The 26,234-nt window shown below is 44.3% G+C and overlaps 1 protein-coding gene across 4 annotated transcripts in view; it reads left to right on the top strand.

The window, feature by feature from the left end:
• The window catches only part of U2AF1 (U2 small nuclear RNA auxiliary factor 1), a 1,073,176-nt gene that overhangs the window by 676,160 nt on the left and 370,782 nt on the right, over positions 1–26,234 (top strand). For all 4 annotated transcript variants that reach the window (XM_044072241.1, XM_044072239.1, XM_044072238.1 and 1 more), the window contains exon 6: positions 20,282–20,415. In XM_044072241.1, the coding sequence (XP_043928176.1) occupies positions 20,282–20,415 (134 nt within the window). The remainder of the gene's footprint in view (positions 1–20,281; positions 20,416–26,234) is intronic.

The raw sequence follows: 26,234 nt of genomic DNA, 5'->3' as shown, positions 1-26,234 counted from the left end.
CGACTGACATGATCCCCGGGGTGAATTTCCTTTCTCCCATCCAATCGTCAAGGTTCCTTTTGAAGAGGACCAAAAAGGCACTCTGCTTGACATGTATGGGCAATCTATTCCAGAGTGTGGGGAGTCTCTTGGTCAGGAACCTATCCCTCCAGCATGTTTTGTTTATTGTGATGACCAGGTTTAGATCCCTGGAGCGTGTGGCTCTGAGGGATTGGGATTTCTTTAAGTGTAGCATGTCCAACAGCTCTGGGTTTGACATGGCCTTGTATGTTAAGCAAAGATCGCCTCTGAGTAGACGATATGCGACACCCTCTCCTCCTGAGGATTATTCTTTTGGGGAAACACTGCATACTATGAGGGAGCATTTGCACTGGGAGAGCCAAGATTACTCAGAATCCAAGAAAAGGCGCAGAGATTTCCTTCTATTGCCCCAGCACAAGCCCCTTGCTATCCCGCCTGTTTTAGACATTGTAGATGTATTTACAGAGTCCAGTTTTTCTCCAGACTCTTTACCACCAGCCCCTGTTAAGCCAGACAGATACTACAGGGTTCCTGATTCGCATAAATTTCTCTATAAGAACCCTGCAGCTGACCCAGAAACCATCTCTCAGGGTCCCAAAGGGGTCAAGGCTACTACTGCAAAAAACCCTATCCCCTCTGATAGGGATTCTAGGGCCCTAGACAGATGAGGCAAAAAGATTTATACCTATGCTACCTTGGCTGTAAGAGCTTTAAATTGCCAATTTCATATGCTTACGTATCAACAATATCTTATATCCTTGCTTCAACAGAAAATGCCAGCAAATGCAGAATGTGCAGACAAATAAAGAAATGCATTATTTATTGCATGCAGCTGAACAAGTTGGAAAGCATACTTTGCAATGTGGTTTTGATTCTCTTGAGGCCTCCTGCAGGGCCGCTGTTACAGGTTCTGTCATTAGGAGGCATGCTTGGTTAAAGGAACAAAATTTGCCGGATCATGTTAAAGCAAAACTATTAGACGCTCCTTTACAGCATGGCACTATTTGGTGCTAAAGCAGAAGAGGTGTTGGAAGAAAATGGAGGACAAGGCTAAATCTATGCAAACAGTCAAGGATTTCTTGCAGGTACAGCCTCCCAGATTTAGCAGAAACTGGCCTACAAAAAATTGGTCCTTTCCAGTGTCAGACCGACCACAAAGGGGCAGATACAGATGCCCCAGAGGCAGATCACAGCCCCAAGGCTCATACAGGCCTAAACAATGGGGTGCTTCTACCTCCAAGAGCGGAGAGGAAAAATCACAGCCATACAGGAAGCAGTCTCAATGACTTTCCACTTCCAGCACCAAGCACTTATCTTTTGGCAGCCCCTTTGGGGGGAAAGCTAGCACTTTTTCACAAAATTGGCACATGATCACCCAGGACAAATGGGTTCTAAATATAGTTTCACAAGGCTACAGGTTCCACTTTCACACCCTGCCAAGGCAAAGCGGTATGCCAGACCTGCCACACAATCAATGGGCAGAGGCACAAAAACAAGTTTCATCCCTCATGGACATGAGGGCCATTCAACAAGTACCAACATAAGAGCAGGGTCACGGATTCTATTCAAGACTGTTCTTGGTACCCAGAAAAGACAAAGCCTGAAGACCAATACTGGACCTATCTATTCTAAATACATATCTGGATATTCCAAAATTCAAAATGTTGACTCTACAACAACTTCTGCCCAAGTTGGGCAAGAAGGCTTGGCTTGTGACTTTAGATCTAAACATGCAGAAGATACCTCAGATGCACAGCTGGCTCAATGCACTACCAATTCTCTGCACTGCCCTTTGGCTTATCTACTGCACTCAGGGTCTTCACAAAGTGCATAGCACCAGTAATTGCATTTTGCAGACAAAGAGGAATACAAATATATCCTTACTTGGATGACTGCCTTATTCAAGCAGAGAACAAGGACGTTCTACTACAGCATCTGGCGTTTGTAAAAAGATTACTGACAAGTCTAGGGTACACCGTAAACGAGTAGAAATCAAAACTCGTACCCTCTCAAGAGATAATATTCCTGGGTGCAAGCTTAAATACAACTGCCCAGATGGCTTATCTCATGCCAGACAAACACAGACAACTGACTACTTATTTCAAAATGTTGGCAACAAAGACCCAGTTATCTGCAAGAAAAATTCTGCAGGCCTTTGGTTTCATGGCATCCTGCATTCTGCTAATTCCATATGCAAGACTGCATATGAGGAAACTTCAATGGCATCTAAAAGGTGTTTGGACTCAACATTGCCACAGCCTGGAAACAATAATTACCCTCATTCCCTGCCTGCAGCAGGAGTTTCGATGGTGGGCTAAAGCCTGTCACCACAACACGGGACAGCCATTTATCTTACCCACAGCCAGGCAGACATTGACAACAGATGCATCAGATTACACCTGGGGGGCCCATATGGCAGGAAAATGTATTCAAGGCACATGGTCCGCAAGTCAAATGCATCTACATATCAATCAAAAAGAGATGCTAGCTGTTCAGAATACCCTAACAGCCTTCAAGGATCAACTTCGTCCAGGACAACTAATAATAAAGACGGACAATACTACAGTTATGTGGTACATAAACAAGCAGGGAGGCGCACATTCCTACCCCCTCTGCAGACTAGCCTTGAACGTGTGGTACACAGCATTGACTTACCAAGTACATCTGCAAGCTCAATTCCTGCCAGGAAGGAAAAATACTCTGGCAGACGAACTAAGCAGAAATCTAATGGATCCCCATGAGTGGAAATTGGATCCACAAGTCTTCAGCATGATAACAAGAACCTGGGGATGCCTGGACATAAACCTATTCGCCTCCCCTCACAACTACCAACCACAAAGATTCTGCACAAGGACTTATCACAAGCAAGCATGGAAAGTGGATGCTCTATCTTTCCGCTGGAAAAATCTAACAGTGTATGCCTTTCCTCCTCTGCCTCTCCTCCCCAAGGTACTCCTCAAGGTCAGACAGGAGAAACCAGAAATTATACTGATTGCCCCAGACTGGCCCTGCCAGCACTGGTACCCAATCCTAAAGAGCTTGTCTCACTGCCCAGCCTGGACATTACCTCAAATTCCTCACTTATTGACCCAACAAAACAGCCAGATACTGCACAGCCGACTCAAAACTTGGCGGCATGGCAGATAATATAGCCTCTCAAGACGCACCTCTCTCTAAAGCAGTGATGGATGTTATTTTGGAGGCCAGGAGGCCTAGCACCAGAAAATCTCATGCAGACAAATGGAAGAGATTCTGTGCTTGGAACCAAGCACAAGGCATTGACACGATTGTTCCAAATATTCCTCAGATTTTGCAATACTTAACTGAGATGCTGGATAAATGCCTTTCCTTTTCATCAATTAAAATTCATGCCTCTGCCATTTCAGCTCATTACAATACAGAACCACCTATTTTTTCTCATCCGTTACTGAGACAGTACCTCAGAGGGGCCAAAAACATTAGACCTCCAAGGAGAGCACCAATACCTGTATGGGACCTCAACTATGTCTTGGAAAAATTCATATTGCCTCCGTTTGAGCCAGCCTCTGCAGCTGACATAAAATTCTTATCCTGGAAAACAGCTCTGCTCCTAGCAATAACCTCCCCTAGAAGAGTCTCAGAATTACAGGCACTCATGGCTGTGGAACCTTTTATCATTTTCCATCCTGACAGGGTATCGCTGAGGACAAACCCTACATTTATGCCTAAGGTAGTGTCCAGTGTGACCCTTAACCAAACAATTCATTTGCCTATTTTTTATCCAAACCCAGAGAATAAGGGTGAGAGAATTCTGCCTTCTTTGGTCATTCACAGACGGCTACGCTTCTACTTGGACAGAACTAAAGCTTTCAGAAAGACTGATCAACTTCTAGTGGCATATGCTGCAGCATCACAAGGAAAGCCCATCTCAAAACAGACTATTTCAAAGTGAATAGGCCATTGCATTTGTTTCTGCTATTCCCAGCATGGCAAATCAGTGCCTAAGGGCATTAGGCCACATTCAACCAGAGCAGCAGCCACTTCAGCAGCCTTCCTCAGAGGAGTACCAACCAAAGACATCTTAGAGGCTGTAACGTGGAGTTCAGTGCATACCTTTACAAAGCACTATCACTTACCTCTCTACTCTAAATCCAGGGCAGGCTTTGCCACTGCAGTTCTGCAGGGCCTTATAGCCTCTCCTAATCCTATTTAGCTCCAGCCTCCCAGCCTTAGCTTTGGGATTCAACCCAATTGTAATGACTGCAATAGTGAAACACGAACATAGTACAGTTGTGTACCTACCATAAATGTAGATGTTAGAGTGTATTCACTGTTGCAGTCCTGGTTACCCTCCGACCATCCCCCTTTTTTCCTTTGCGGGGACCTAAATGTACTTTTCTACTCTATACAACTTATGTGGTGTATTTGCTTGTAGATGAAGGAAAAGTTGTTTTTTTGTGCATGCATGCTTATTGGCATAATTTAGCCTACCATTTTAGGGGCACCTGACATCTGGGGCAAGAAAAACTGAAGAAAATGGTGTTGGCTACGTCTTGTATACCCCTGGTGCACTGACGTCAGGGAAGAGGCGACAGCAACCGACACTGGACCTAGACTTTGGAACTCAGGCCAACTGCAGGTAGCCTGCCAGCAGGATAACCCAATTGTAATGACTGCAACAGTGAATACACTCTAACATCTACATTTATGGTAGGTACACAACTGTACTTTCTTCGTGTTTCACTGTTGCAGTTATTACATTTGGGTTATCTGCTTGCAGTAGCTGTCAGTCGGCCTGATTAACAAAGTCTTGAGTCCTGCATCGGTTGCTGTCCCTTCTTCCATGACGTCAGGTCATCAGGGGTATAAAACATTCAGCCGACACCATTACATCAGTTTTTCTTGCTGTGCGGTGCCCGAAGCAGAAGTAGATGTTCTTCATCTCACATTGCTGCAGTCCTTACACTTGGGTAGTCCGCTGTCCTCGGTCGGCCCGAATATCAAAGTATAAGGCTGACGTCGGTCAAGGCGCATTTGACTGACATCAGGACGTCAGGGTACAAATGCGCATGACCGACGTCATATCCCCAGTCTTTTTTGCCGCATGGTCCGATGCAGAAGCAGCATTGCAAGTGCCGGTTGGCGTTCTGAGATTTTTCGATTTCGGAGTTTCACACCGAGTCAAAGTTGGCTAAGTACCCCGTTGGGGAATATTTTAGTTTTTTCTTGCCTCAGTGGTTTACCGGATGTCAGAAAAAGTGAATAATTGCATTTCTTGTGGGAAACAGATACGCAGAGAGACTATCATACTTTGTGTATTCCTTGTTTAGGGCCTGAGCACGACGTTGTTGGGTGTCGCTCTTGTGCTAGATTCAATAAACGCACTATAAAGAGAAGGTTGGATTGTGCCAGGTTAGTCTTTGGGAAGCGGTGCAATTATAAAATGCCGCCGGATGCTCCGGCCCGCTTCTTCAAGAAGCGCAAGGACAAAGCAGTTAAGCCTAGGCTAGAAGAACCGTCTGTACCGGACGCGCGTTCTTTAGAGGTGTCGGTGGAGCCGGTGGTTCCACCGGAGGTTTCTTTGGGTTCCCAGGGAGAGACTTTGTTATTGCAGGATGTGGCCTCTCAGGAGGCAGGTCAGGCTGAAGGGGCTTCTCAGGTTACTATACTCCCTCCCTTCCTAGGGTGGTTAGGCCCTCTCCTTCTGTTTCCAAGGCTTCTCCCAGAGGCAGGCCAGGTTTAGCTTCAGTTGGTGTCACCCCTAGTTCTTCAGGAACTGTGCCCAAGAAGCATATGCTTAAAATGGCAGAAGATTTGATTACTTTGATTAGTGGTTCTTTGCCCCTCCTGATAAGAGACCTAGGGTGGAGCCTGAGCTAGGGAGTTTTGAGCAGGCTTGGATGTTTCAGAGTCTTGGCTGAAGACTTGCAGGAGTATTCTCCTTATTCTGATTCTGATGTGGATGATTCTACTCCTTCTGCTTCTCCTCCTGAGGATTTTTCTTTTTCAGAAACTCTTCATTCCATGAGGGAGCATTTTAAGTGGGAAGGTCAGGACTTCTCTGATTCCAGGAAAAGGCTTAGGGAATTTTTGTTTTTACCCCAGCATAGGCCTTTGGCTATACCTCCTGTTTTGGATGTGGTGGAAGATGTTTTTGCAGAGGCTTCTCTTAATCCTGATTCTTTGCCTCCTGCTCCTGTTAAACCGGATAGATATTACAGGGTGCCTGAAGCTCATAAGTATCTTTTTAAGAGTTCTAGGGCAGACCCAGAAACTGTTAGTCAGGGGCCTAAAGGTGTTAAGGCTTCTGTTGTCAAGAATCCGGTTCCTACAGACAGAGGCCAGGGCTTTGGATAGATGGGGAAAGAAAGTTTATACTTCTTCCACTCTAGCTATGAGGGCTTTGAATTGCCAGTTTCACATGTTGAAATACCAAAACTATCTCCTTTCACAATTGAAGTCTAAGGTTGATGCTCTGGCGGAAGGCATTGATTGTAAAGAGTTACAAGATTTAGTACATGTTTCTGAACAGGTGGGTAAGCATTCCTTGCAATGTGGTTTTGATGCTGTACAGGCCTCATCTAGGGTGGCTGCCACTGGGTCAGTTCTTCGCAGGCACGCCTGGCTGAGGGATCAGAATTTATCTGACCATGTTAAAACAAGGATTTTAGATGCTCCTTTACAATCTGATGTGTTTGTTTGGTTCTCCTGTTGAGGCAGTTTTAAAGATTTTTTGCAGGTTCAACCTCCAAAGTTTAGTAGAAATTGGCCTACTAAGGGGTGGACATATCCTTCTTATGATTCCCAGTCTAGGGGTAGGTCTAGACGTGGTAGGGGCAGAGCTCAGGGCTCTTTCAGGCCTAGAACAGGGGGTTCTCCTGCACAGTCTTCGGGTGAGGGCAGGGGTCAGTCCTTTCGTAAACAGACCCAATGACCTACCTTTTCAGCTGCCAGAGCCTTCCCGTCTGGCAGCACCTTTGGGAGGAAGGTTGGCACTTTTCAAAGAAAATTGGAGTTTAATTACCCAAGACAGATGGGTATTGGATATCATACACCACGGTTACAGGTTTTATTTCCATACCTTGCCTCCTTTCAAAGGCATGCCAGACGTTCCTCCTCAGCAAAGGATAGAGGCTCACAAGCAAATTTCTCTGTTACTCCAAATAGGGGCCATTCAGCCGGTCCCTATGCCAGAAGTGGGCCTAGGATTTTATTCTCGCCTGTTCCTAGTACCAAAGAAAGGGAACATGTGGAGACCAATTTTGGACTTATCTATCCTCAACACTTATCTGGACATTCCCAAGTTCAAAATGTTGACGTTACAGCAGCTTTTACCTCTGCTGGGCAAAGATCATTGGATGGTAACTTTGGATCTCAAGGAGGCTTATCTTCATGTTCCTATCAGACTGAGTTGCAGGAAGTATCTGCGTTTTCGAGCAGGGACTTCTCATTATCAGTTCTCTGCATTGCCCTTTGGCTTATCTACTGCGCCCAGAGTGTTCACGAAAGTTCTGGCTCCAGTGATAGCTTTCCTCAGGTTAAAAGGAATACAGATCTATCCTTATTTGGACGATTGCCTGATTCTGGCTCAAGGAAGGGGACAAGCTTCTTCATCATTTGGATTATGTGATAGCAGTGCTAAGATGCCTGGGGTATTCTGTGAATGAAATAAAGTCCAGTCTAGTACCCTCTCAGGACATGTGCTTTCTGGGTGTGAGACTGAATACAGCATCCCAGATAGCCTTTTTGACCCCGGACAAACAAAAGAATCTTTCCCTTTACTTTCATCAGTTGTCTCATCAGTCCAGGCTGACTGCAAGGACAGTCCTTCAAGCCTTGGGGTTCATGGCATCTTGTATTCTGGTGCTTCCCAATGCCAAACTGCATATGAGGAAGCTACAATGGTATCTCAAAAATGTATGGACACAGCACTGCCAGGATTTGGACACTGTCATTCAAATAATATCTTGCATTCAAAAGGAATTGTTGTGGTGGGCTCAGGAATGTCACCTAAACAAGGGACTCTCTGTGACCCGGCCAAAGGCGAGTCAGATTCTAACGACAGATGCCTCAGACAAAGCTTGAGGAGCTCATCTGAATGGAAAGTGGATACAAGACAAGTGGCCTGCCAGACTACAACATCTACATATCAACTTGAAAGAGATGTTAGCAGTCCAGTTTGCATTAATAGCTTTCAAGGATTTACTTCTTCCAGGGCAGGTGTTGATTCTAACAGACAACACAACTGTCATGTGGTACATCAACAAGCAAGGCGGAACACATTCTTATCCTCTATGCAGGCAAGCAATGATTTTGTGGGAGACTGCTCTCAGTTTACAGCTAAATCTTCAGGCAAGGTTTCTGCCGGGAGCACAGAACTCCTTAGCAGATGTGTTGAGCAGACAAATTATGGATCCCCACGAGTGGAAATTGGATTCTCATGTATTTCAGAAATTGACAGTGTCATGGGGAACTCCAGACATAGATCTGTTCGCTTCTCCATTAAACCACCAGCTGCCAAAGTTTTGCACAAAAAGGTTTCATCCCACAGCTTGGAAAGTGGATGCTCTTTCTTTCAATTGGAGCAATCTTCATGTGTATGCCTTTCCGCCTCTGCCTCTCCTCCCAAAGGTACTACTAAAGGCCAGACAAGACAAGCCACGGATGATTTTGATAGCTCCAGATTGGCCTCGACAGCATTGGTACCCATTACTGAGAAACCTGGTAAGGAAGCCTCCATGGCCTTTACCTTCGATTCCACACCTGTTGTCTCAGGAGGACAGTCATTTGCTCAATGTCAAGCTTCACTCTCTGCACCTAACAGCCTGGCATATTCTGTTTTGAACCATAGTGGGCCTCCACTTCCACAGCAAGTTTTGAATGTTATTTTGGAAGCTAGAAGGCCTAGTACAAGGAAAGTGTACGCAGATAAATGGAAGAGATTTTTATTTTGGAGTGCAGCAAAGGATTTTGATGTTTCTGAGCCTAATTTGTGTGGCTCTTCAATATCTTACTGAGTTACTGGACAAAGGTTTGTCCTTCTCTTCTATTAAGGTTCATGCTGCAGCAATTTCGGCTCACTATGATTGTGACCCACCATTGTTTTCTCATCCTTTGTTCAAGCAATTTCTTAGAGGGGCAAAGAATATAAGACCCCACGAAGAGCTCCTACTCCTGCTTGGGATCTCAATTTTGTGTTGGAGAAACTCACTCTACAACCTTTTGAGCCTGCAGCTACTGCTGAATTAAAGTTTTTATCATGGAAGACTGCTTTTTTGTTGGCTATTACCTCTGCAAGAAGGGTTTCTGAGTTACAGGCCCTTATGGCGGTTGAGCCTTTCTTAATTTTCCATAAGGATAGGGTATCTTTACGTACTAATCCTTCCTTTATGCCTAAAGTGTTTTCTAGTGTGGCTTTAAACCAAACTATTCATTTGCCTACTTTTTATGCAAATCCCCAGAATAAAGGGGAAAAGATTTTGCACACTTTAGATGTACACAGGCAGTTGCGATATTATTTGGACAGAACTAAAGGGTTCAGGCAGTCTCAGCTGTTATTTGTTTCTTTTGCTTTGAGTTCTCAGGGCAAGCCTGTGTCAAAACAAACTATTTCTAAGTGGATTGGGTTTTGCATTGCTTTCTGTTATTCCCATCATGGCAAGGAAGTTCCAGCTGGGATTAGGCCTCATTCCACTAGGGCTACTGCCACTTCGACAGCTTTTTTGAGGGGGGTGGCAACTAAGGATATTTTGGAGGCAGCTACTTGGAGTTCAGTGCATACTTTTTCTAGGCATTATCACCTACCACTTTACTCTAAATCCAGGGCTGGTTTTGCCACTGCTGTTTTGCAGGGCATTTTGGCAGCTCCTGCTTCCTATAATTTGGCCATCCTCCCTTACCTCTGCTTTGGGATTCTACCCAAGTGTAAGGACTGCAGCAATGTGAGATGAAGAACATAGTACAGTTTTGTACCTACCATAAATGTAGATGTTCAAGATCCACATTGCTGCAGTCCAATTTACCTCCCTCCTTCCCTCTGTAGTTAGAGGCGGTTGTGTGGGTTGGGTTGTCAATAGGGTGTATATTGTATATATTGTACATATTTTTAGTGCTAGGATGGTTGGTTGTTTGTTTGCTGTCTTTTGGTTTTGACCTTTATTTTTAGGGTCTTCTGACATCTGGGGCAAGAAAAGACTGAGGATATGACGTCGGTCATGCGCATTTGTACCCTGACGTCCTGATGTCAGTCAAATGCGCCTTGACCGACGTCAGCCTTATACTTTGATATTCGGGCCGACCGAGGACAGCGGACTACCCAAGTGTAAGGACTGCAGCAATGTGGATCTTCGAACATCTACATTTATGGTAGGTACAAAACTGTACTTTCGCAAGTGCCGGTCGGCCGACTCCGGTTCTGAAACTAGAAAATGAAAATTTCAGAAGTCTTCAACTAAAGCGAAGTACCCCATCGGGGAAAGTTTTTCTTGCTCCTTACCATTGTCAGTAAAACTTAATAATTGCATTACTTGTGGAAAGCAAATACCTCACAAAGATTTTCATTCATACTGTCCTTGCCTAGGCCCTGACCACGACATACCTTGCTGTCGATTTTGTGCCTTATTTAATCAGCACACTATCTGTCATCGGTATATATTTGCCTCTAAATATTTCTGTTCTCAGTTCAGTTATCCAGAAATGTCGTCTGTTAGCCATCCGAATACCGGTATTCCGAAAAAACGTAAAGATAAATAGAGACGGGCCGCCTAGGTCCAAAGCTGCCGACGACGCTTCTCCTAAGCCAGTCGCCAGTACTCAGGTGCTATGGCAGCCCCTGATACCTGCTACTTCTGATTCGCAGGCCTCTACTGAGACCCATTCAGAGTCCGGTATGCCACGAGATGCTTCAACTGTGGAACATGCGGATGTGTCTACTTTGGATGGGTCTGGAGCCGCTATGCAGGCACCGGCTTCTGAGGGTGTATTCAGGCCTACAGACTTGCATATTAAACCAATGCTTCCTTCTTCATTTAGGCCTAAACCTCGAACCATGCCTAAGAAACCGACGCCCAGGCCGCATGCTCTGGCCTCTATGCCTAAAAAAAAAATAAGAATGGCTGAAGATCTTATAACTCTACTGTTTATTAATCTTCTGACCAGGATTCTGATTTTTCTTATTCTTCTGATCTGGATTTACCCTTATCTACTTATGAGGATTCTGATGCAGAGGACTCTATTCCCTCTGCTTCCCCTCCAGTGGATTTTTCTTTTGGTGAAACCTTGTATACTAAGGGAGCATTTCCACTGGGAAAGCCAGGATTTTTCTGATTCAAAAAAGAGGCTTAGGGATTTCTTACTCCTGCCTCAGCATAGGCCTTTAGCTATACCTCCTGTACTAGACATTGTTGATTCCTTTTCAGAATCTAGTTTGGCCCCTGATTATTTGACTATTTCACAGAGACCCAGGGGCATTAAGGCTTCTACTGCTAAAAATCCTACCCCTTCTGATAGAGACTCCAGGAAGCTGGATAGATGGGGTAAGAAGGTTTACATTTCTGCAACCTTGGCCATTAGGGCTTTAAACTGCCAGTTTCATGTGTTAAAGTATCAATAACATGTTATTGGATTGCTTAAACAGAAAATGATGTTGATTCCTTACTGTGCTGAAAAAGAATTACAGGTTTTAATGCATTCTGCTGAACAGGTTGGAAAACATACTTTGCAATATGGATTTGATTCTTTAGAGGCCTCTTGCAGGGCTGCTGTTACTGGCCCTGTGTTCAGAAGGCATGCTTGGCTTAAGGAGCAATCTTTGCCTGATCATGTTAAAGTTAAACTATTGGATGCTTCCTTAAATCAGGACTGCCTGTTTGGCAACAAAGCTGAGGAAGTTCTTAAAAAGATGTAAGATGAAGCTAAATCTATGCAAACTGTTAAGATTTCTTACAAGTTCAGCCTCCCAAGATTTAGTAGGCATTGGCCCTCTAAAAATTGGTCCTTTCCAGCCCCTTCCAGGTCTTCTCCATACAAACCCAGACACAGCAGAAACCCCAGGTTTCAGTCCCAGGGGACGCACAAGACTAAGCAGTGGGGGGTTTCCACATCCAAATCTGGGAGTAGTAAGACTCCCCCCTATGGAAAACTGTCTTAATGACTTGCTTTTAAAACTTCCAAGCACTTCCCAACTGAATGCTCCTTTAGGCGGAAAGATTGGCCTGCAGGCAAAAAACTGGGAACTCATTACCCAGGACAAATGTGTTTTAAATATAGTGTCCCAATGATACAGATTTCAATTCCACACGTTACCAACACCAAGCAGGTGGACAGATCTACCCCCAAATCAGCGGGCAGAGGCCCAAAATAAAGTACTGTCCCTCTTAAGCATGGGGCTATTCAGTTGGTGCCAGAGGAGGAAAAGGGACAAGGTTTCTATTAGAGACTTTTCCTGGTACCCAGAAAAGACCATTCTTGGCGTCCTATCCTGGACCTTTCTACTGTAAACACCTTTCTGGTGATTCCAAAATTCAAGATGCTGACTCTTCACCAGCTGCTTCCTATGCTAGGCAAAGATGCCTGGTTCACAACACTAGACTTAAAAGAAGCAAACCTGCACATCCCAATCAGGGAGTCTTGCAGAAGATACCTACGCTTCAAAGCAGGCTACATGCACTATCAGTTCTCTGCACTGCCCTTTGGCTTATCTACTGCGCCCAGAGTATTCACAAGGTGCCTAGCTCCAGTCATTACATTTTGCAGGCAAAGAAATATTCAAATATACCCATACCTGGACGATTGTCTAATTCAGGCAGAAAGCCAGGACATACTTTTGAATCATCTGGCTTTTGTTCAAAGGGTGCTGACTTGTCTGGGGTACACCATAAACGAAAAGAAATCACACCTGGTACCCTGTCAACAAATTATATTCCTGAAAGCAAGCTTGAATACAACTTCTCAGATGGCTTTCCTTATGCCAGAGAAACGGATTCATTTGACAACCTGCTTCAAACAAGTGGCCACAAAAACCCAGCTGTCTGCAAGGCAAATACTGCAAGCCTTGGAGTTTATGGCTTCTTGCATTCTTCCAGTTTCATATGCAAGACTGCATATAACGAAACTACAATGGTATCTAAAAAGCCTATGGTGGCAACATTCTCAGGATCTATAAGCAATGATTCCCGTCATACCTTGTCTACACCTAGAGTTCCTCTGGTGGGCAGAGGCCTGCCACCAAAACAAGGGACTACCATTCACACTACCCCCTGCCGCCCAAACCTTAACAGACGCATCAGACTATGCATGGTCTCACCTGGCAGGGAAGTGCATTCCGGGCAAATGGAAACCAAGTCAAATGCACCTGCACTTAAATCAAAAAGAAATGTTAGCTGTACAGAATGCTCTGACAGCCTTCAAGGACCACATTCTTCTAGGACAACTAATGGTAAAGACGGACAACACCACTGTCATGTGGTACATAAACAAGCAGGGGGGGGTACACATTCTTACTCCCTCTGCAGACCAGCCATGGCATTGTGGAACTCAGCCAAGCTCAATTCCTGCTAGGAAAAGTAAGTACAATGGCAGATGGACTAAGCAGAAACCACATGGACCCACATGAGTGGAAACTGGAACCAAGGATTTTCAACATGTAGACAAGCAAATGGGGGAGACCAGCTATAGACCTGTTTGCCTCCCCCCAGAACCATCAATTGGACAAATTTTGCACAAGGATTCCCCACAAGCTAGCTTGGAAAATGGATGCTCTGTCCTTCAGCTGGAAAAACCTATCAGTTTATGCCTTTCCTCCTCTGCCTCTGCTTTCCAAAGTACTACTAAAGATCAAACAGGACAAGCCAAGGACTATTTTATTGCACCAAACTGGCCACTCCAACACTGGTACCCCCTCTTGTGCAGTGTGTCACGCTCGGCCCCATGGCACCTGCCTCAGACTCCTTCCCTGTTGTCTCAGCAGGAGAACCAGATTCTGCACCCTCAGCTGCAAACCCTGAACCTAACAGCCTGGCTAATTAACCTATTCTCTCAATTTACCATCCCTCAGTGAATCAGTGATGGATATCATTTTAGAAGCAAGGAGGCCTGGTACTAGAAAATCTTATGCTGCGAAATGGAAAAGATTATGTGCCTGGAACCAATCTCAAGGGGTGAGCGCAGCAGCGCCCAATTTATCTCAGATTCTACAGTACTTGACTGAGATGCTTCATAAGGGCTTGTCTTTTTCCTCCATCAAAATTTATGCCTTAACCATTTCAGCTTATTATAACACAGGGCCTCCCCTCTTCTCTCACCCACTGCTCAAGCAGTTTGTTAGAGGGGCCAAAAATGTAAGTTCACACAGGAGAGCTCAAACTCCAGCCTGGGACCTTATCTTTGTCTTGGAGAAACTCATACTTCCTCCTTTCGAGCCAGCTGCTACTGCAGATTTAAAATTCCTTTCTTGGAAAAAATCTTTCTTTTTAGCAATCACTTCAGCAAGAAAGGTATCTGAATTGCAGGCCCTTAAGGCAGTGTGGAGCCTTTCATCATCTTTCATGCAGACAGGGTGTCCCTCAGAACCAATCCGTCCTTCATGCCTAAGGTGGTATCCAGTGTGGTTCTTAATCTGTCTATTAATTTGCCTACCTTCTTTCCTAACCCACAGAACAAAGGGGAACGGATACTGCACTCCTTAGATGTGTACAGACAATTTAGATTCTATATAGACAGGACTAAACCTCAAAGGAAGTCTGAAAAACTGCTGGTGGCATTTGCTGCAGGGACAGAGGGGAAAGCTATTTCAAAGTAAACCATTTCAAAATGGAAAGGCAACTGCATTCATGTCCTGCTGTAAGCACCATGGTAAACCTATCCCACAGGGCATCAGACCCCATTCAACCAGGGCTGCATCTACCTCTACAGCCTTTCTCAGAGGTGTCCCTACCAGGGACATCCTAGAAACTGCTGCCTGGAGTTCTGTACATACTTTCACCAAGCATTCTCATTTGCCAGTTTTCTCTAAATCCAGAGCTGGCTTTGCCACTGTAATCTTGCAGGGCCTTATAGCTGGTCCTAATTCTATTTAAATTCCTCCTCCCAACCTTAGCTTTGGGAATCTACCCAAATGTAATGACTGCAACAGTGTAACACGAAGAACATAGTACAGTTGTATACACTTAACATAAAAGTAGATGTTCGAGTGTATTCACTGTTGCAGTCCTGGTTACCCTCCCTCCAGCCCCCTTTCTTGTTTTGGCTATACCTCTACTTTTCCTTACTATGCTCAAAAGCTTTTTGGTGTATTTGCTTTTTTGTTGGAGGTATATCCTTGTATTCATAGATTTAATTGCTTCCCATTAGGGGGGGGGCACCTGACATCTGGGGCAAGATAGACAGATGTAATGGCATCGGCTGCATGTTTTATACCCCTGACGTCATGGAAGAAGGGACAGCAACCGATGCAGGACCCGAGACTTTGTTAATCAGGCCGACTGAGGGCTTTTGCAAGCAGATAACCCAAATGTAATGACTGCCACAGTTAATACACTAGAACATCTACATTTATGGTAAGTGTACACAATTGTACTTTGCCGCAGGTGCTTGGAAAGGTGCATACCAATAGGGGGCATTGTACTCTGTTATTGGCCGGGGAGGTTAGAACTTTTTTGGGGGGAGGCAATAACCTTATGAGATGAGCAATATAGAATTCCCTTCTTAACACTTGTGGAGACATGGTGATCAAAGGTAAGGATGGTGTCCACCTGTGTGCCCAGGTCTGTCACCACTGAGTGCATACTTACGGTGGTGGTGGTGGTGGTGTGGTAGTTAGCAGGAGTATCATGGTTACCGAAAGGGATGATGCATTTATTTACATTGAGTTTTTAAGGCCATGACTTTGGCACCAGTCATTTGTTTGTGCAAGACCCTCTTGTAGGATGTTGACATCCTTTGGAGATTCAGTGACCGCTCGCAGTTTGCATTCACCAGAAAACTTTGTCAGCCACAGACCTTTAGTATATATACGGGGGGGTATATGCTCTGTAGCTCAGCATTTATCTGTGAATTTGCTATATCTAATAAATTATTCAACTATTTACATATATTACTGTACATTTTCTTTGATTATAGGAAACCTGTATGAAGTCTAAACTGAAAAATGTTGTTTCCCAAAGCCAAATATACATTTATATTATTTATATATGTATGTATAAATATATATGTATGTGTATATATATATATATATATATATATATATATATATATATATGCTAGTGTGTGTAATCAAGTCCCCACATATTTGAACACATTAATTTTAAACTTTGAACTAAAAAAAAGATGATGAAATTAGTTTAATAATAATTACCTTGTTTTAGGATGCATCCAGGTCTCCCTTTGAGCTATAAGCATGCTAGTAAGAATAATTTGTAATTAGTAATGATCTTCTTGTTAATTAAATAAACAGACTACTAAATGATTTTAAAAGAAATCAGTTTCTTTTTTTCTTTTTCATTTGTTTTCCAGTTATTTCTTACTGCTTGCCTTTTCAAAGAGTTGTTCCATTCCATATCCTCTGCCTGGTTCATAGGTAGGTGCTAGGCTATTGTCCCAAGGGCCTAAGTAAGCCTAGCCAACAAGGATCCCTGGCTTAAGCCACCCAAGAAAGTTATTTTCATGTGCCCCTCTCGAGCAGAGCCACAGAAGTGATCCTTGGGGTGTATTTCTTATTTCCCATCCACTCATCAAGATTTTTCTTGAAGAGTGCTAATAAAGAACTTTGCTTGACATAGATGTGTAGCTTGTTTCAGAGTATGGGAAGTCTGTGGGCAGGAATCTATCCCTCCAGCATGTCTTGTTTATTGTGGTGACAAGGTTTAGGTCCCTAGAGCGTGTAGCTCAGAGGGATTGGGATTTCTTTAGGTGTAGCATGTCCAACAACTGTGGGTTTGACATAGCTTTATATGTTGGGCAGAGATCACCTCGGAGTAGGCGATATGCTACAGAGTAAAGCTGGAGTTTTTTGAGCCGGTCTGAGGCCAGTAATCCTCTTTGTGAGGTACTTCTGTGGCCTTTCCAGCTGCTGCAGATGTCTTGAGGTACATTCCAAAAGGAGTGTTGTACTCTGTAGTGGGTCTAATGAATGTCGACTGGAGGGGAGCAATGACCTCTTTTTTTTTGTGGATGAGAACCCTTTTGTGATGAGGTGTGCCACGTAGAAGGATTTCCTGACTACTGTGGCAATGTGATTATCAAAGGAGCGACTACTGTCCACATGGGTCAAAAGTCTCCCATCACACATTCGGCGTTAAGTAGACTGCCGCCTATGTGGTTGTTCATGGGTGCAGAGTTTTTACCAAAGGGGATGACAATGTACTTTTTGGCATTGAGCTTGAGGCCATGGCTCTGACACCAGGCATCTGTCTTAGTGAGGCCCTTCTGTAGGATGTCCACATCATTTGGGGACTCGACTGTGGCTCCTAGTGTGCACTCATCTGTGAACTTCATTAGCCAAAGGCCTTCTGCGTTACCATGTACTTCAGAGAAGTAGATACCAAACAGGAGAGGTCCCAGGACTGAGCCCTGTGGTACTCCACTTGTCACTGGTTTGAAGTCAGATTTGGAGTCTATGTTTTTTGCCTTTAGAAAAGTTATGGCACTGTATAAGTCATCAAAGATTTTAATGTCATGCTGGCTGGGAATAGCAGATGAATGAACTTTGATCTGTTTATTCTTTCGTTCTTTAATCAAAGAAATTTTTTTTCTTTCTTTTAGATATCGCAGTAGACGAATAATCATTATCAAACCTTATTGTTTTTTTCCCTAATCTGATGGGAGATTTTGTCCAAGCAGTTTTCAGAATTAGTTCTTTGTCTTGTGAAGAAAAGAACTTTACAGTAGTAGATCTTTGGTGATGGATTATTTTTAGATGCAATAGATGTAGTCAAAGATCTATGGGCCCTTTCGATTCCATAGGACATTGCTTCTGGTAAAGCAAGAGCATTAGGTAGCCAACTTGTCATATTTCCGTCTTCTATCTATCTTCTCGGGTGAGCCAAAGATGCGGATGTTGTTCCTCCAGGGCCTATTTTCTAAGTCATCTATTTTGTCTAAAAGTAGTGTTTTGTCTCAGAAGGAATTCAGTATTGTTTACTTCCTCTACTAATCTCCATTCTGTCATTTAATGACACTTCTATTCTTGATATTTCTGTTGATTGAGATTCCTGCATTTGTTCCGTTTGCTTGGAACATTTTTTTTTTTTTTTTGAAGTTGTCCAGCTTGTCTATTTTGTCCATTTTCAGTGAAAACTCTTGTATGTTAATTAATAGTCTGAAAGTGCTTTCTCCATAAGAGATTCCTGAGAGTTCAATTTTGTGTGGCTCATTCTGTTTTCCAGTGAAGGATCGGCTGAGCAAATGTTTGACAGGAAATTAATAACAAAATAAGCAATTTGTTGCTGTTATCTTCTAGAACAGTTCAAAATATTAGTATTTTGTCAAAAAATTCCAAATAAGATAACTTGGAAGTATAATTTCCTGTCAAAAAGTAAATAAAATAACAGAGCACAGAAAATTGCTGCTAGCCTGTTAACATTCCGACCGGAACTAGGTATTGAGTTTGTCACACTGTGTGAAAGTACCGGAGAGGGTGATTGATAAATATGAGAAGAAATCAAAAGTAAGGTGGGAAGTAAGCAGTTCTGAATCCGATCTGGATGCAGTACACCACCACCAATATTTACAGTGAGGCAGGTAGTGTGTAGAAGCTAGAGGTGAAGAATGAGGACAACTGTGCATCCGTAGACATGGACAAAGCACATGACAATGTCCCAAGAAAGATTTGGACATTCTGACAATGGTTCAAAGTCCTGGAAACAGTCAGATTAGTGCTGGCTGTGTAAAAGGCCCCACTGTTGCATGTGTGCTTAGTGTTTGGACTCAGGATTCCCAGTCAAAGTGGATGTGCTTTATGGTTCTACAGTGAGCCCACTCCTGTTCATACTAGTGATGGACCATATCAAGAAGCTGTTTGGAGGGGACATACCAGCAAAGCTGCTATATGCAGTGTGGCGCTGCAAGCAGACTGAACAGAAACTTTAATAAATGGTAGGGGATTGGAATGTAGCACTGAAGGCACACTGGATGGAAATGAATACAGACAAGACAGTGGCTATGACCATAAATAACGAAGCTAAAATTGAGATAGAAGGGTAACATTAACAACTTGAGCTCTGTGGGAGATTTAAGAGAAGAGAGTTTGTGAATGAAGAGGACAATGCTAGAATAAGAGGTGTTGCAGTCAACTGACAGCATCAGGGGTAGTATTTGATAGAAGACTGCCAAAGAAGCTGAAAAAGAAATGTCTACACAACAATAGTGCACCTGGTTCTTCTGTGTAGCAAAGAAACCTGAGCAGTGAAGGAAGTTTGAGATGATGGAGATGAAGCTTATTGTAGGACAGATGAAGAACTGATGACATCAAAGTGAAAAGCAAAATAGCCCCAGGGTCAATAACAGATTATGGTGGTTCAGTCACATATGCAGAAAAGCAAAAGATTGTTTGGTAAAACATATTTGGAGGAGGCAGGAGGAAGCCAGTGTCCGGGCAGTAAACTGCATAAGAGAAGATAAGTGACAAGTATGACTTTCAAAGAAGGTAAGAGAAGTGGCTGTTGATCGAGAGGTGGCAGCAGTTGATGTTAGTCTGACCCTATGTAAAAATGGAGATGATGGGGTTGATTATAATGACGTCTGTTAAAACAGAGTTCCACTCATTGAATTGTTCTGACATTGTTGTGAATGAGCTAGCATCTTTGGGCCTGACAAGCTTTTTAGGAGTGAAGAATTGCTTTTGGCACTGTTATGCAGGCGCCAGCCTGAGTTGTATACAACATGTTCCTGCTTTTGCTTTATGTAGTACCAGTTTTGTGAGTTTTACAGGTACATATCCTGTAGCTTGCACTTCCAAAGTCTTTGCTTTCTGGCCCCTGTCTCACACCAGTGTGCCTGTTGTCAGCTAGTGGCTGTATCAGATGTTTACAGGTAACGCCCTGTTGTGCATTGCTGTGGAAAACACTGGCAAGTCCCAGTGTCAGCTGCGTGGACATACCCCATGAGTTAATGACACTGGAGAGGAAGGAAATAAGTTGACAGTTTATTGTCTTAGTGTGCATTTTATAAAGCCTGTACTTTTTTCTGCGTGTTGTAGCGTGTGTGTTAACTGTTTCTGAGAGTATTAACATAAAAGAAAATCTAATACTGTTTTTCATGACATAGTAATTAAGTTTCTCCCTTGCAGTTTCGACGTGAAGAAGACGCTGAAAGGGCGGTGATAGATTTGAATAATCGTTGGTTTAATGGTCAGCCAATTCATGCAGAACTCTCACCAGTAACAGATTTCAGAGAAGCTTGCTGTAGGCAATATGAAATGGGGTAAGCTCCCCCATCCTTTGTTTTGCATCTTTGTGTATGTGTTTTTTTTTTTTTCACTTTTGTTGGAGTATTTTCTGTTTTACAGATTTGTTTACAGATCTGATGCGTCTTCCATCCTTCCTGAATGGATGACTCTTCGGATCCAACCTTGGATCTGTCTTCAGCCAGTCAAGACTTTGGATCCTAAGCTCAGGCTTCACCCCTTACCCATAACCACCTGCAATGCCCACTATTATCTTAGATCTCATTTGCCACTCCTGTAAGACAGATGCAGATCTCCTTGCTCAGGTGTGGGTTAAAGTCATAAAAAAAAATGTCATTGTTGCTTCCACTTCTATACTACAATTACATATCTTTTGGTACTTTATCTGTGCTCTCATTATATCCTATCTCCCATGTCGTAGTTATGTTATATAGATGTTTTATAGGGATGTATATACCCTGGTATTTCCTCGTGCATCGGCACCATCTTTCCTAAGTAAGACATATATGGATCCCCTTTACATGATTGAATTTTCATTTACCCCACACTTAAAAGGACGAGATGACTTTGCAGAAAACTTACATTCATGGACGGTTGGATCACCAGAATTTTACTCTGGGAATGGAAATACTTGACCACCATGGTGAACTTTACCCTTTTCCCCACTGTAGTACAGTCTCGGAGTTGGTATATTTATTTGGGGGGGGTGCAGCCCCCCACTTGGGTGGGTTTGGTTTGCTTCAGTTTGTTTATTTTGCCATGGTGATCAAGTAGCTCCTTTCCCAGAGTAACGTGGTAGTGATCAGAGTGTTTGTGAAAGTAGGTTTTCGGCAAAGTCTTTCTGTCCTTTTCATTTTCGAGTAAGTGAAAATTCAATTATGTGAACTAGATCCATATATTCTGTTGTATTTTTAATAACTTGAGGTTACTGCTTTTACTGCTTGTTTCTCCTTTTTCATTGTGACTCTTAATTATGTCTGAAAAACATTTTGAGTTAAAAAGCACGTGGCCTGGGGTCGTAAGATATCCAACTTGGACTCTCACTCGAAATGTGTGTACTGTCTTGAGACCACAGACTTGGATGAATAGTGTGCTATATGTAGAGCTTTTGGTACCGGGACGGTGATCAAGAGGAAGAATAAGCCAGATGTTCTTGGTGTTTCATGTTGCAGTCATCACATTTGGGTTATCCCTGCGAGGGTAGCCCTCAGTCGGCCCGAATACCAGAGGCTTAGTATTTCAGCGTCGGTTGCTTTTGCTTCAGGACTGATGTCAGGTAGTCAGTAGTATAAAGCAAGGCAGCCAACACCATTACATCAGTCTTTCTTGCCGAGGAGCCCGAAGCAGAAGCAGTTTGCATGAGTGCCGGTCAGCCGCTATCCAAGTTTCATTTTTTAAATTGAAGCTGAAGTCTTTTAAAGCCAAGTACTCCGTTGGGGATTCTTTTTTCTTGCTCTCTTTCTTGTCAGAAAAAGGTAACTATTGTCACGCCTGTGGAAAGCAAATACCACACCGAGACTTTCATTTTTACTGCGTCACTTGCTTAGGCCCAGACCACGACATCCCTCGCTGTCGCTTTTGTGCTTTGTTCAGTGCCAGAACTATATGTCGCTGGGCTCTTATCGTTGCTAGATATTTTTGCTCACAGTCCTCGAATTCCGATATGGCTTCGGTAAGCCATCCGACAGCAGATCTACCAAACAAACGTAAGGATAAAGACAGACAGACCGCACAGGTCCAAACCTACAGATGATGCTTCCGTTAAGCTAGTCAATTCTCCGGTCCTCAGTAAAGCGCTTTTGCGGCCCGTGATGCCTGCTTCTGTGGATTCGCAGGCAGCTACCGAGACCCTGTCGGAGTCTGGTATGCCACAAAACTCTTCAACTAAGGAGCCTACGGATATTTGTACCTTGGATGAGTCCGGAGCCGCTGAGCAGACACTGGCTTCTGAGGAAGTACTTCCCACTACCGATTCTCGACACAGACTTCTTTCGCATGTAACGTTCTTTCGAAAACTACTGAGTTTCTATGGCCCAGGGTACACACCACGCCCAAGAAACAGACAACCCATTCTCAAGCACCTGCTTCCTTGCCTCAGTCTCAAATGCTTAAAATGGTGGAAGACCTTATAACGCTGATCAGGGGAAGCCAAGCTACCCCTTCCAAAAGAAAGAGATTTGTACCCAGTAGATGTTCAACGTGTTACCCTGCTGCAGTCATCACACTTGGGTTATCCTGTTGTCAGACTGCAGTCAGACTGCAGCAGGGTGTACACTCGAACATCTACATTTATGGTAGGTACAAAACTGTACTTTTTATCTGAGCAGGAGTCTGATGACTCTGATGCATCTGAATATGAAGACATGCAGCCCCTCTCTGCTTATGAGGATTCTGATGCAGTGGAATCCATTCCTTCAGCTTCTTCGCCAGAGTACTTTTTCTTTGGAGAAACCCTTCATACCTTAAGGGAGCGTTTCCAATGGGAATGTCAGGGCTACCCTCAGTCAAAAAAAGAGACTCTGGGAATTCTTAGATCTTCCACATCACAGACCCTTGGCCATTCCTCCTGTCCTCGATGTTGTGGATGATGTTTTCATGTAATCTAGTTTGACTCCTGACACCCCCCTCCTGCTCCCAGGAAACCTGACTGGTATTACAGAATCCCTGACTCGCACAAACTCTTTTTAAAAATTCTACTGCTGAGCCTGAGGTCATTTCTCAAGGGCTTTAAGGAATTAGAGCAACTTCTGCTAAGAATACCACCCCCACAGATAGGGATTCCTGAGCTCTAGACAGATGGGGTAAAAAAGTATACACCTCTGCTACTCTTGCTATCAGAACACTAAATTGTCAGTTCCATATGCTAAAATTTCAGCAATATACCATGGAACTCCTCAAACAAAAAAATGTCATCCTTTCCTACTTTTGCAGAAAATAGTTACAAGACTTGATGCATTCTGCAAGTCGGGTAATTATGCACACCATACACTGTGGTTTTGACTCCCTAGAAGCATCTTGCAGGGCAGCAGTCACCGGTTCTGTCCTTGGAAGGCATGCTTGGCTTAAGGAACAGCCCTTGCCAGACTATGTCTTATCTAAATTATTGGATGCACCTTTGCACAAAGACAACTTATTTGGCACCAAGGCAGAGGAGGTCTTAAAAAAGATGGAAGAAAAAGCTAAAGATATGCAGACAGTTAAGGATTTCCTACAGGTCCAGTCACCCAGGTTCTGCATTGCTCCTCCAAATACTGGTTCTTTCCTGCCCCCTCCAGGCCAGTTCAGCCCAAATCCCGAGGAAGCAGACACCCCAGACAACAGCCACAGGGAATGCAGAGATCAAAGCAATGGAGTTCCTCCACTTCAAAACCAGGGAGTGCTAAGCCACCTCCACATGTTAAGAACTCACAATGACTCTCCACTTCCACCCCCTCCCTCTGCCCACTGCACTTGCCCCTAGGAGAAAAACTCTCCTTCCACACAAGTGCCTGGGCCACCATTACCAACGACCGCTGGGTCCTCAGCATAGTGTCCCAGAGATAGATTTTCTTTCCACACTCTCCCAACCCCAAAAGGGTTCCCAGATCCATCTCCAAACCAGTGGGCAAAGGCCAAAAAGCAAGTCCTTTCCCTGCTCTCTCTGAGGGCAATAGAGCACGTCCCTGCAGAACAGACAGGCCAAGGTTTCTACTCCAGGCTCTTCCTTGTACCTGGAAAAGAAGGCACCTGGTGCCCCATCCTCGATCTAGCCTTACCTTCCTGGTAATACCAAAATTGAAAATGCTCACCCTCCAGCAACTACTACCTATGCTATTCAAGAATGCTTGGCTAGCCACCCTAGACCTAAAACAGGCCTACCTCCACATCCCAATCAGGGAATCCTGCAGGAAATATCTACGTTTCAGGGTAGGATCTGTGCACTTTCAGTTCTCTGCAGTTCCCTTTGGCTTATCTACTGCTCCCAGAGTTTTCACAAAATGTCTGGCTCCTGCCATTGCTTTTTGCAGGCAAAGAAACATTAAAATTTACCCATACTTAGACTACTGCCTAATTCAGGCAGACAGGAAAAGCTGCTAAAGCACTTGACCTTTGTAAAGTCCCTACTGACCTCCCTAGGGTTCACTGTCAACAAAAAGAAATTCAAACTAGTACCCACCCAAAGGATTATATTCCTGGGAGAAAGCCTGTAAACAGCATCCCAGATGGCATTCCTTACTCCAGAAAAGCAAACTTATCTGACAACCTATTTCTGTCAGCTAGCCACCAGACCCCAGTTATCCGCAAGGAAAATCCTGCATGCTCTAGCGTTCATGGCATCTTGCATGCTACTCATTACATATGCCAGACGGCATATGAGGAAACTTCGGTGGTACCTAAAAAGCCTTTGGTGTTAACTCTGTCAAGACCTGGAAACTCTTATACCAGTGATACTTTGCTTAAGGAAAGATTTTCTTTGGTGGGCAGCAGCATGCTACCACAACAAAGGACTACCCTTCTCACCACCCCACGCCGCCCAGACCCCCACCAGAGATGCATCAGACTATGCCTGGGGTGCACACCTGGATGACAGGTGCATTCAGGTCCAATGGAGCCCACAGCAAATACACCTGCACATCATCCAAAAAGAGATGTTAGCTGTCCAGCACAAATTGACAGCTTTCAGGCGCCTTCTCTCCCCAGGGGCTCTACTGATTAAAACAGGCAACACCACTTTGATGTACATGAACAAGTAGGGAGGGACTCACTCCTACCCTCTATGCAGACTTGCCATGACCCTTTGGCACACAGCCTCAGCCATGCAACTACACCTGTTAGCACAATTCCTGCCAGGCTCTCAAAACTCTCTGGCAACAACTTAAGCAGAAATGATCTGGACCCACATGAGTGGCAGCTAGACCAAAGAGCCTTCACCCTAGTAACTCAGAAATGGGGCACCCCGAAGGTCGACCTGTTTGCGTCCCACTCCAACCATCAGCTCAGCAAGTTCTGCAGCAGGGAGCCTCACCACAGGACTTGGAAAGTAGATGCCGTATCCTTCCCCTGGGTCAACCTCTCGGTCTATGCATTTCCCCCACTACCTCTCATTACCAGGGTACTGCTCAAAATAAGGGAGGAAAACCCGAGGACAGGTCTGATTGCTCCAGACTGGCCTCGCCAGCACTGGTACCCACTGCTGCGCAACCTGTCCCCACTGCCACCTTGGCATCTCCCTCAGACCCCAAACCTCCTGACCCAGAGGGAAGGAGAATTCATGCATCCCCAATTGTGGACTCAGTTTGGCAGCCTGGCTTATTCCCTAACCACTGACCAAGCTGCCAGTCTCAGTAAACAGGTTCTAGATGTTATACGTGAGGCTATACACCCTAGCACTAGAAAGTCTTATGCTGACAAATGGAAAAGGTTCTGCAACTGGATTCAAGCTAAGTGAGCCGATACGGCACAGCCCTCCCTACCCTCATACTGGATTACCTACCTGACCTGTTACACAGTGGTCTCTTCTTTTACTCAATCAAAACTCATGCCTCTATCTCTGCTCATTTCAACACTTGGCACCCACTTTTCTCACACCCTCTCATTAAACAGTTCCTGAGAGGGGCTAACAACTTGAGGCCCACCCAGAAGAGCACCTACCCCAGCTTGGGACCTAAACTTTGTGTTGGAAAAGCTCACCCTGTCCCCCTTTGAACCAGCATCTTCAGCAGAGCTAAAGTATCTCTCCTGGAAAACAGCCTTGCTTCTGGTCATCACTTCAGCCAGAAGAGTATCTGAGCTGCAAGCAGTCATGGCTGTAGAGCCATTTCATCATCTTCCATGCTTGACAGGGTATCCCTCAGGA

This window comes from Protopterus annectens, chromosome 5.part0, assembly GCF_019279795.1.
Source record: "Protopterus annectens isolate FY-2018-M chromosome 5.part0, PAN1.0, whole genome shotgun sequence".
Taxonomy (NCBI): Eukaryota; Metazoa; Chordata; order Ceratodontiformes; family Protopteridae; genus Protopterus; species Protopterus annectens.
Note: the sequence above shows the minus strand (reverse complement) of the source record. Positions and strands in the feature narration are given on the sequence as shown.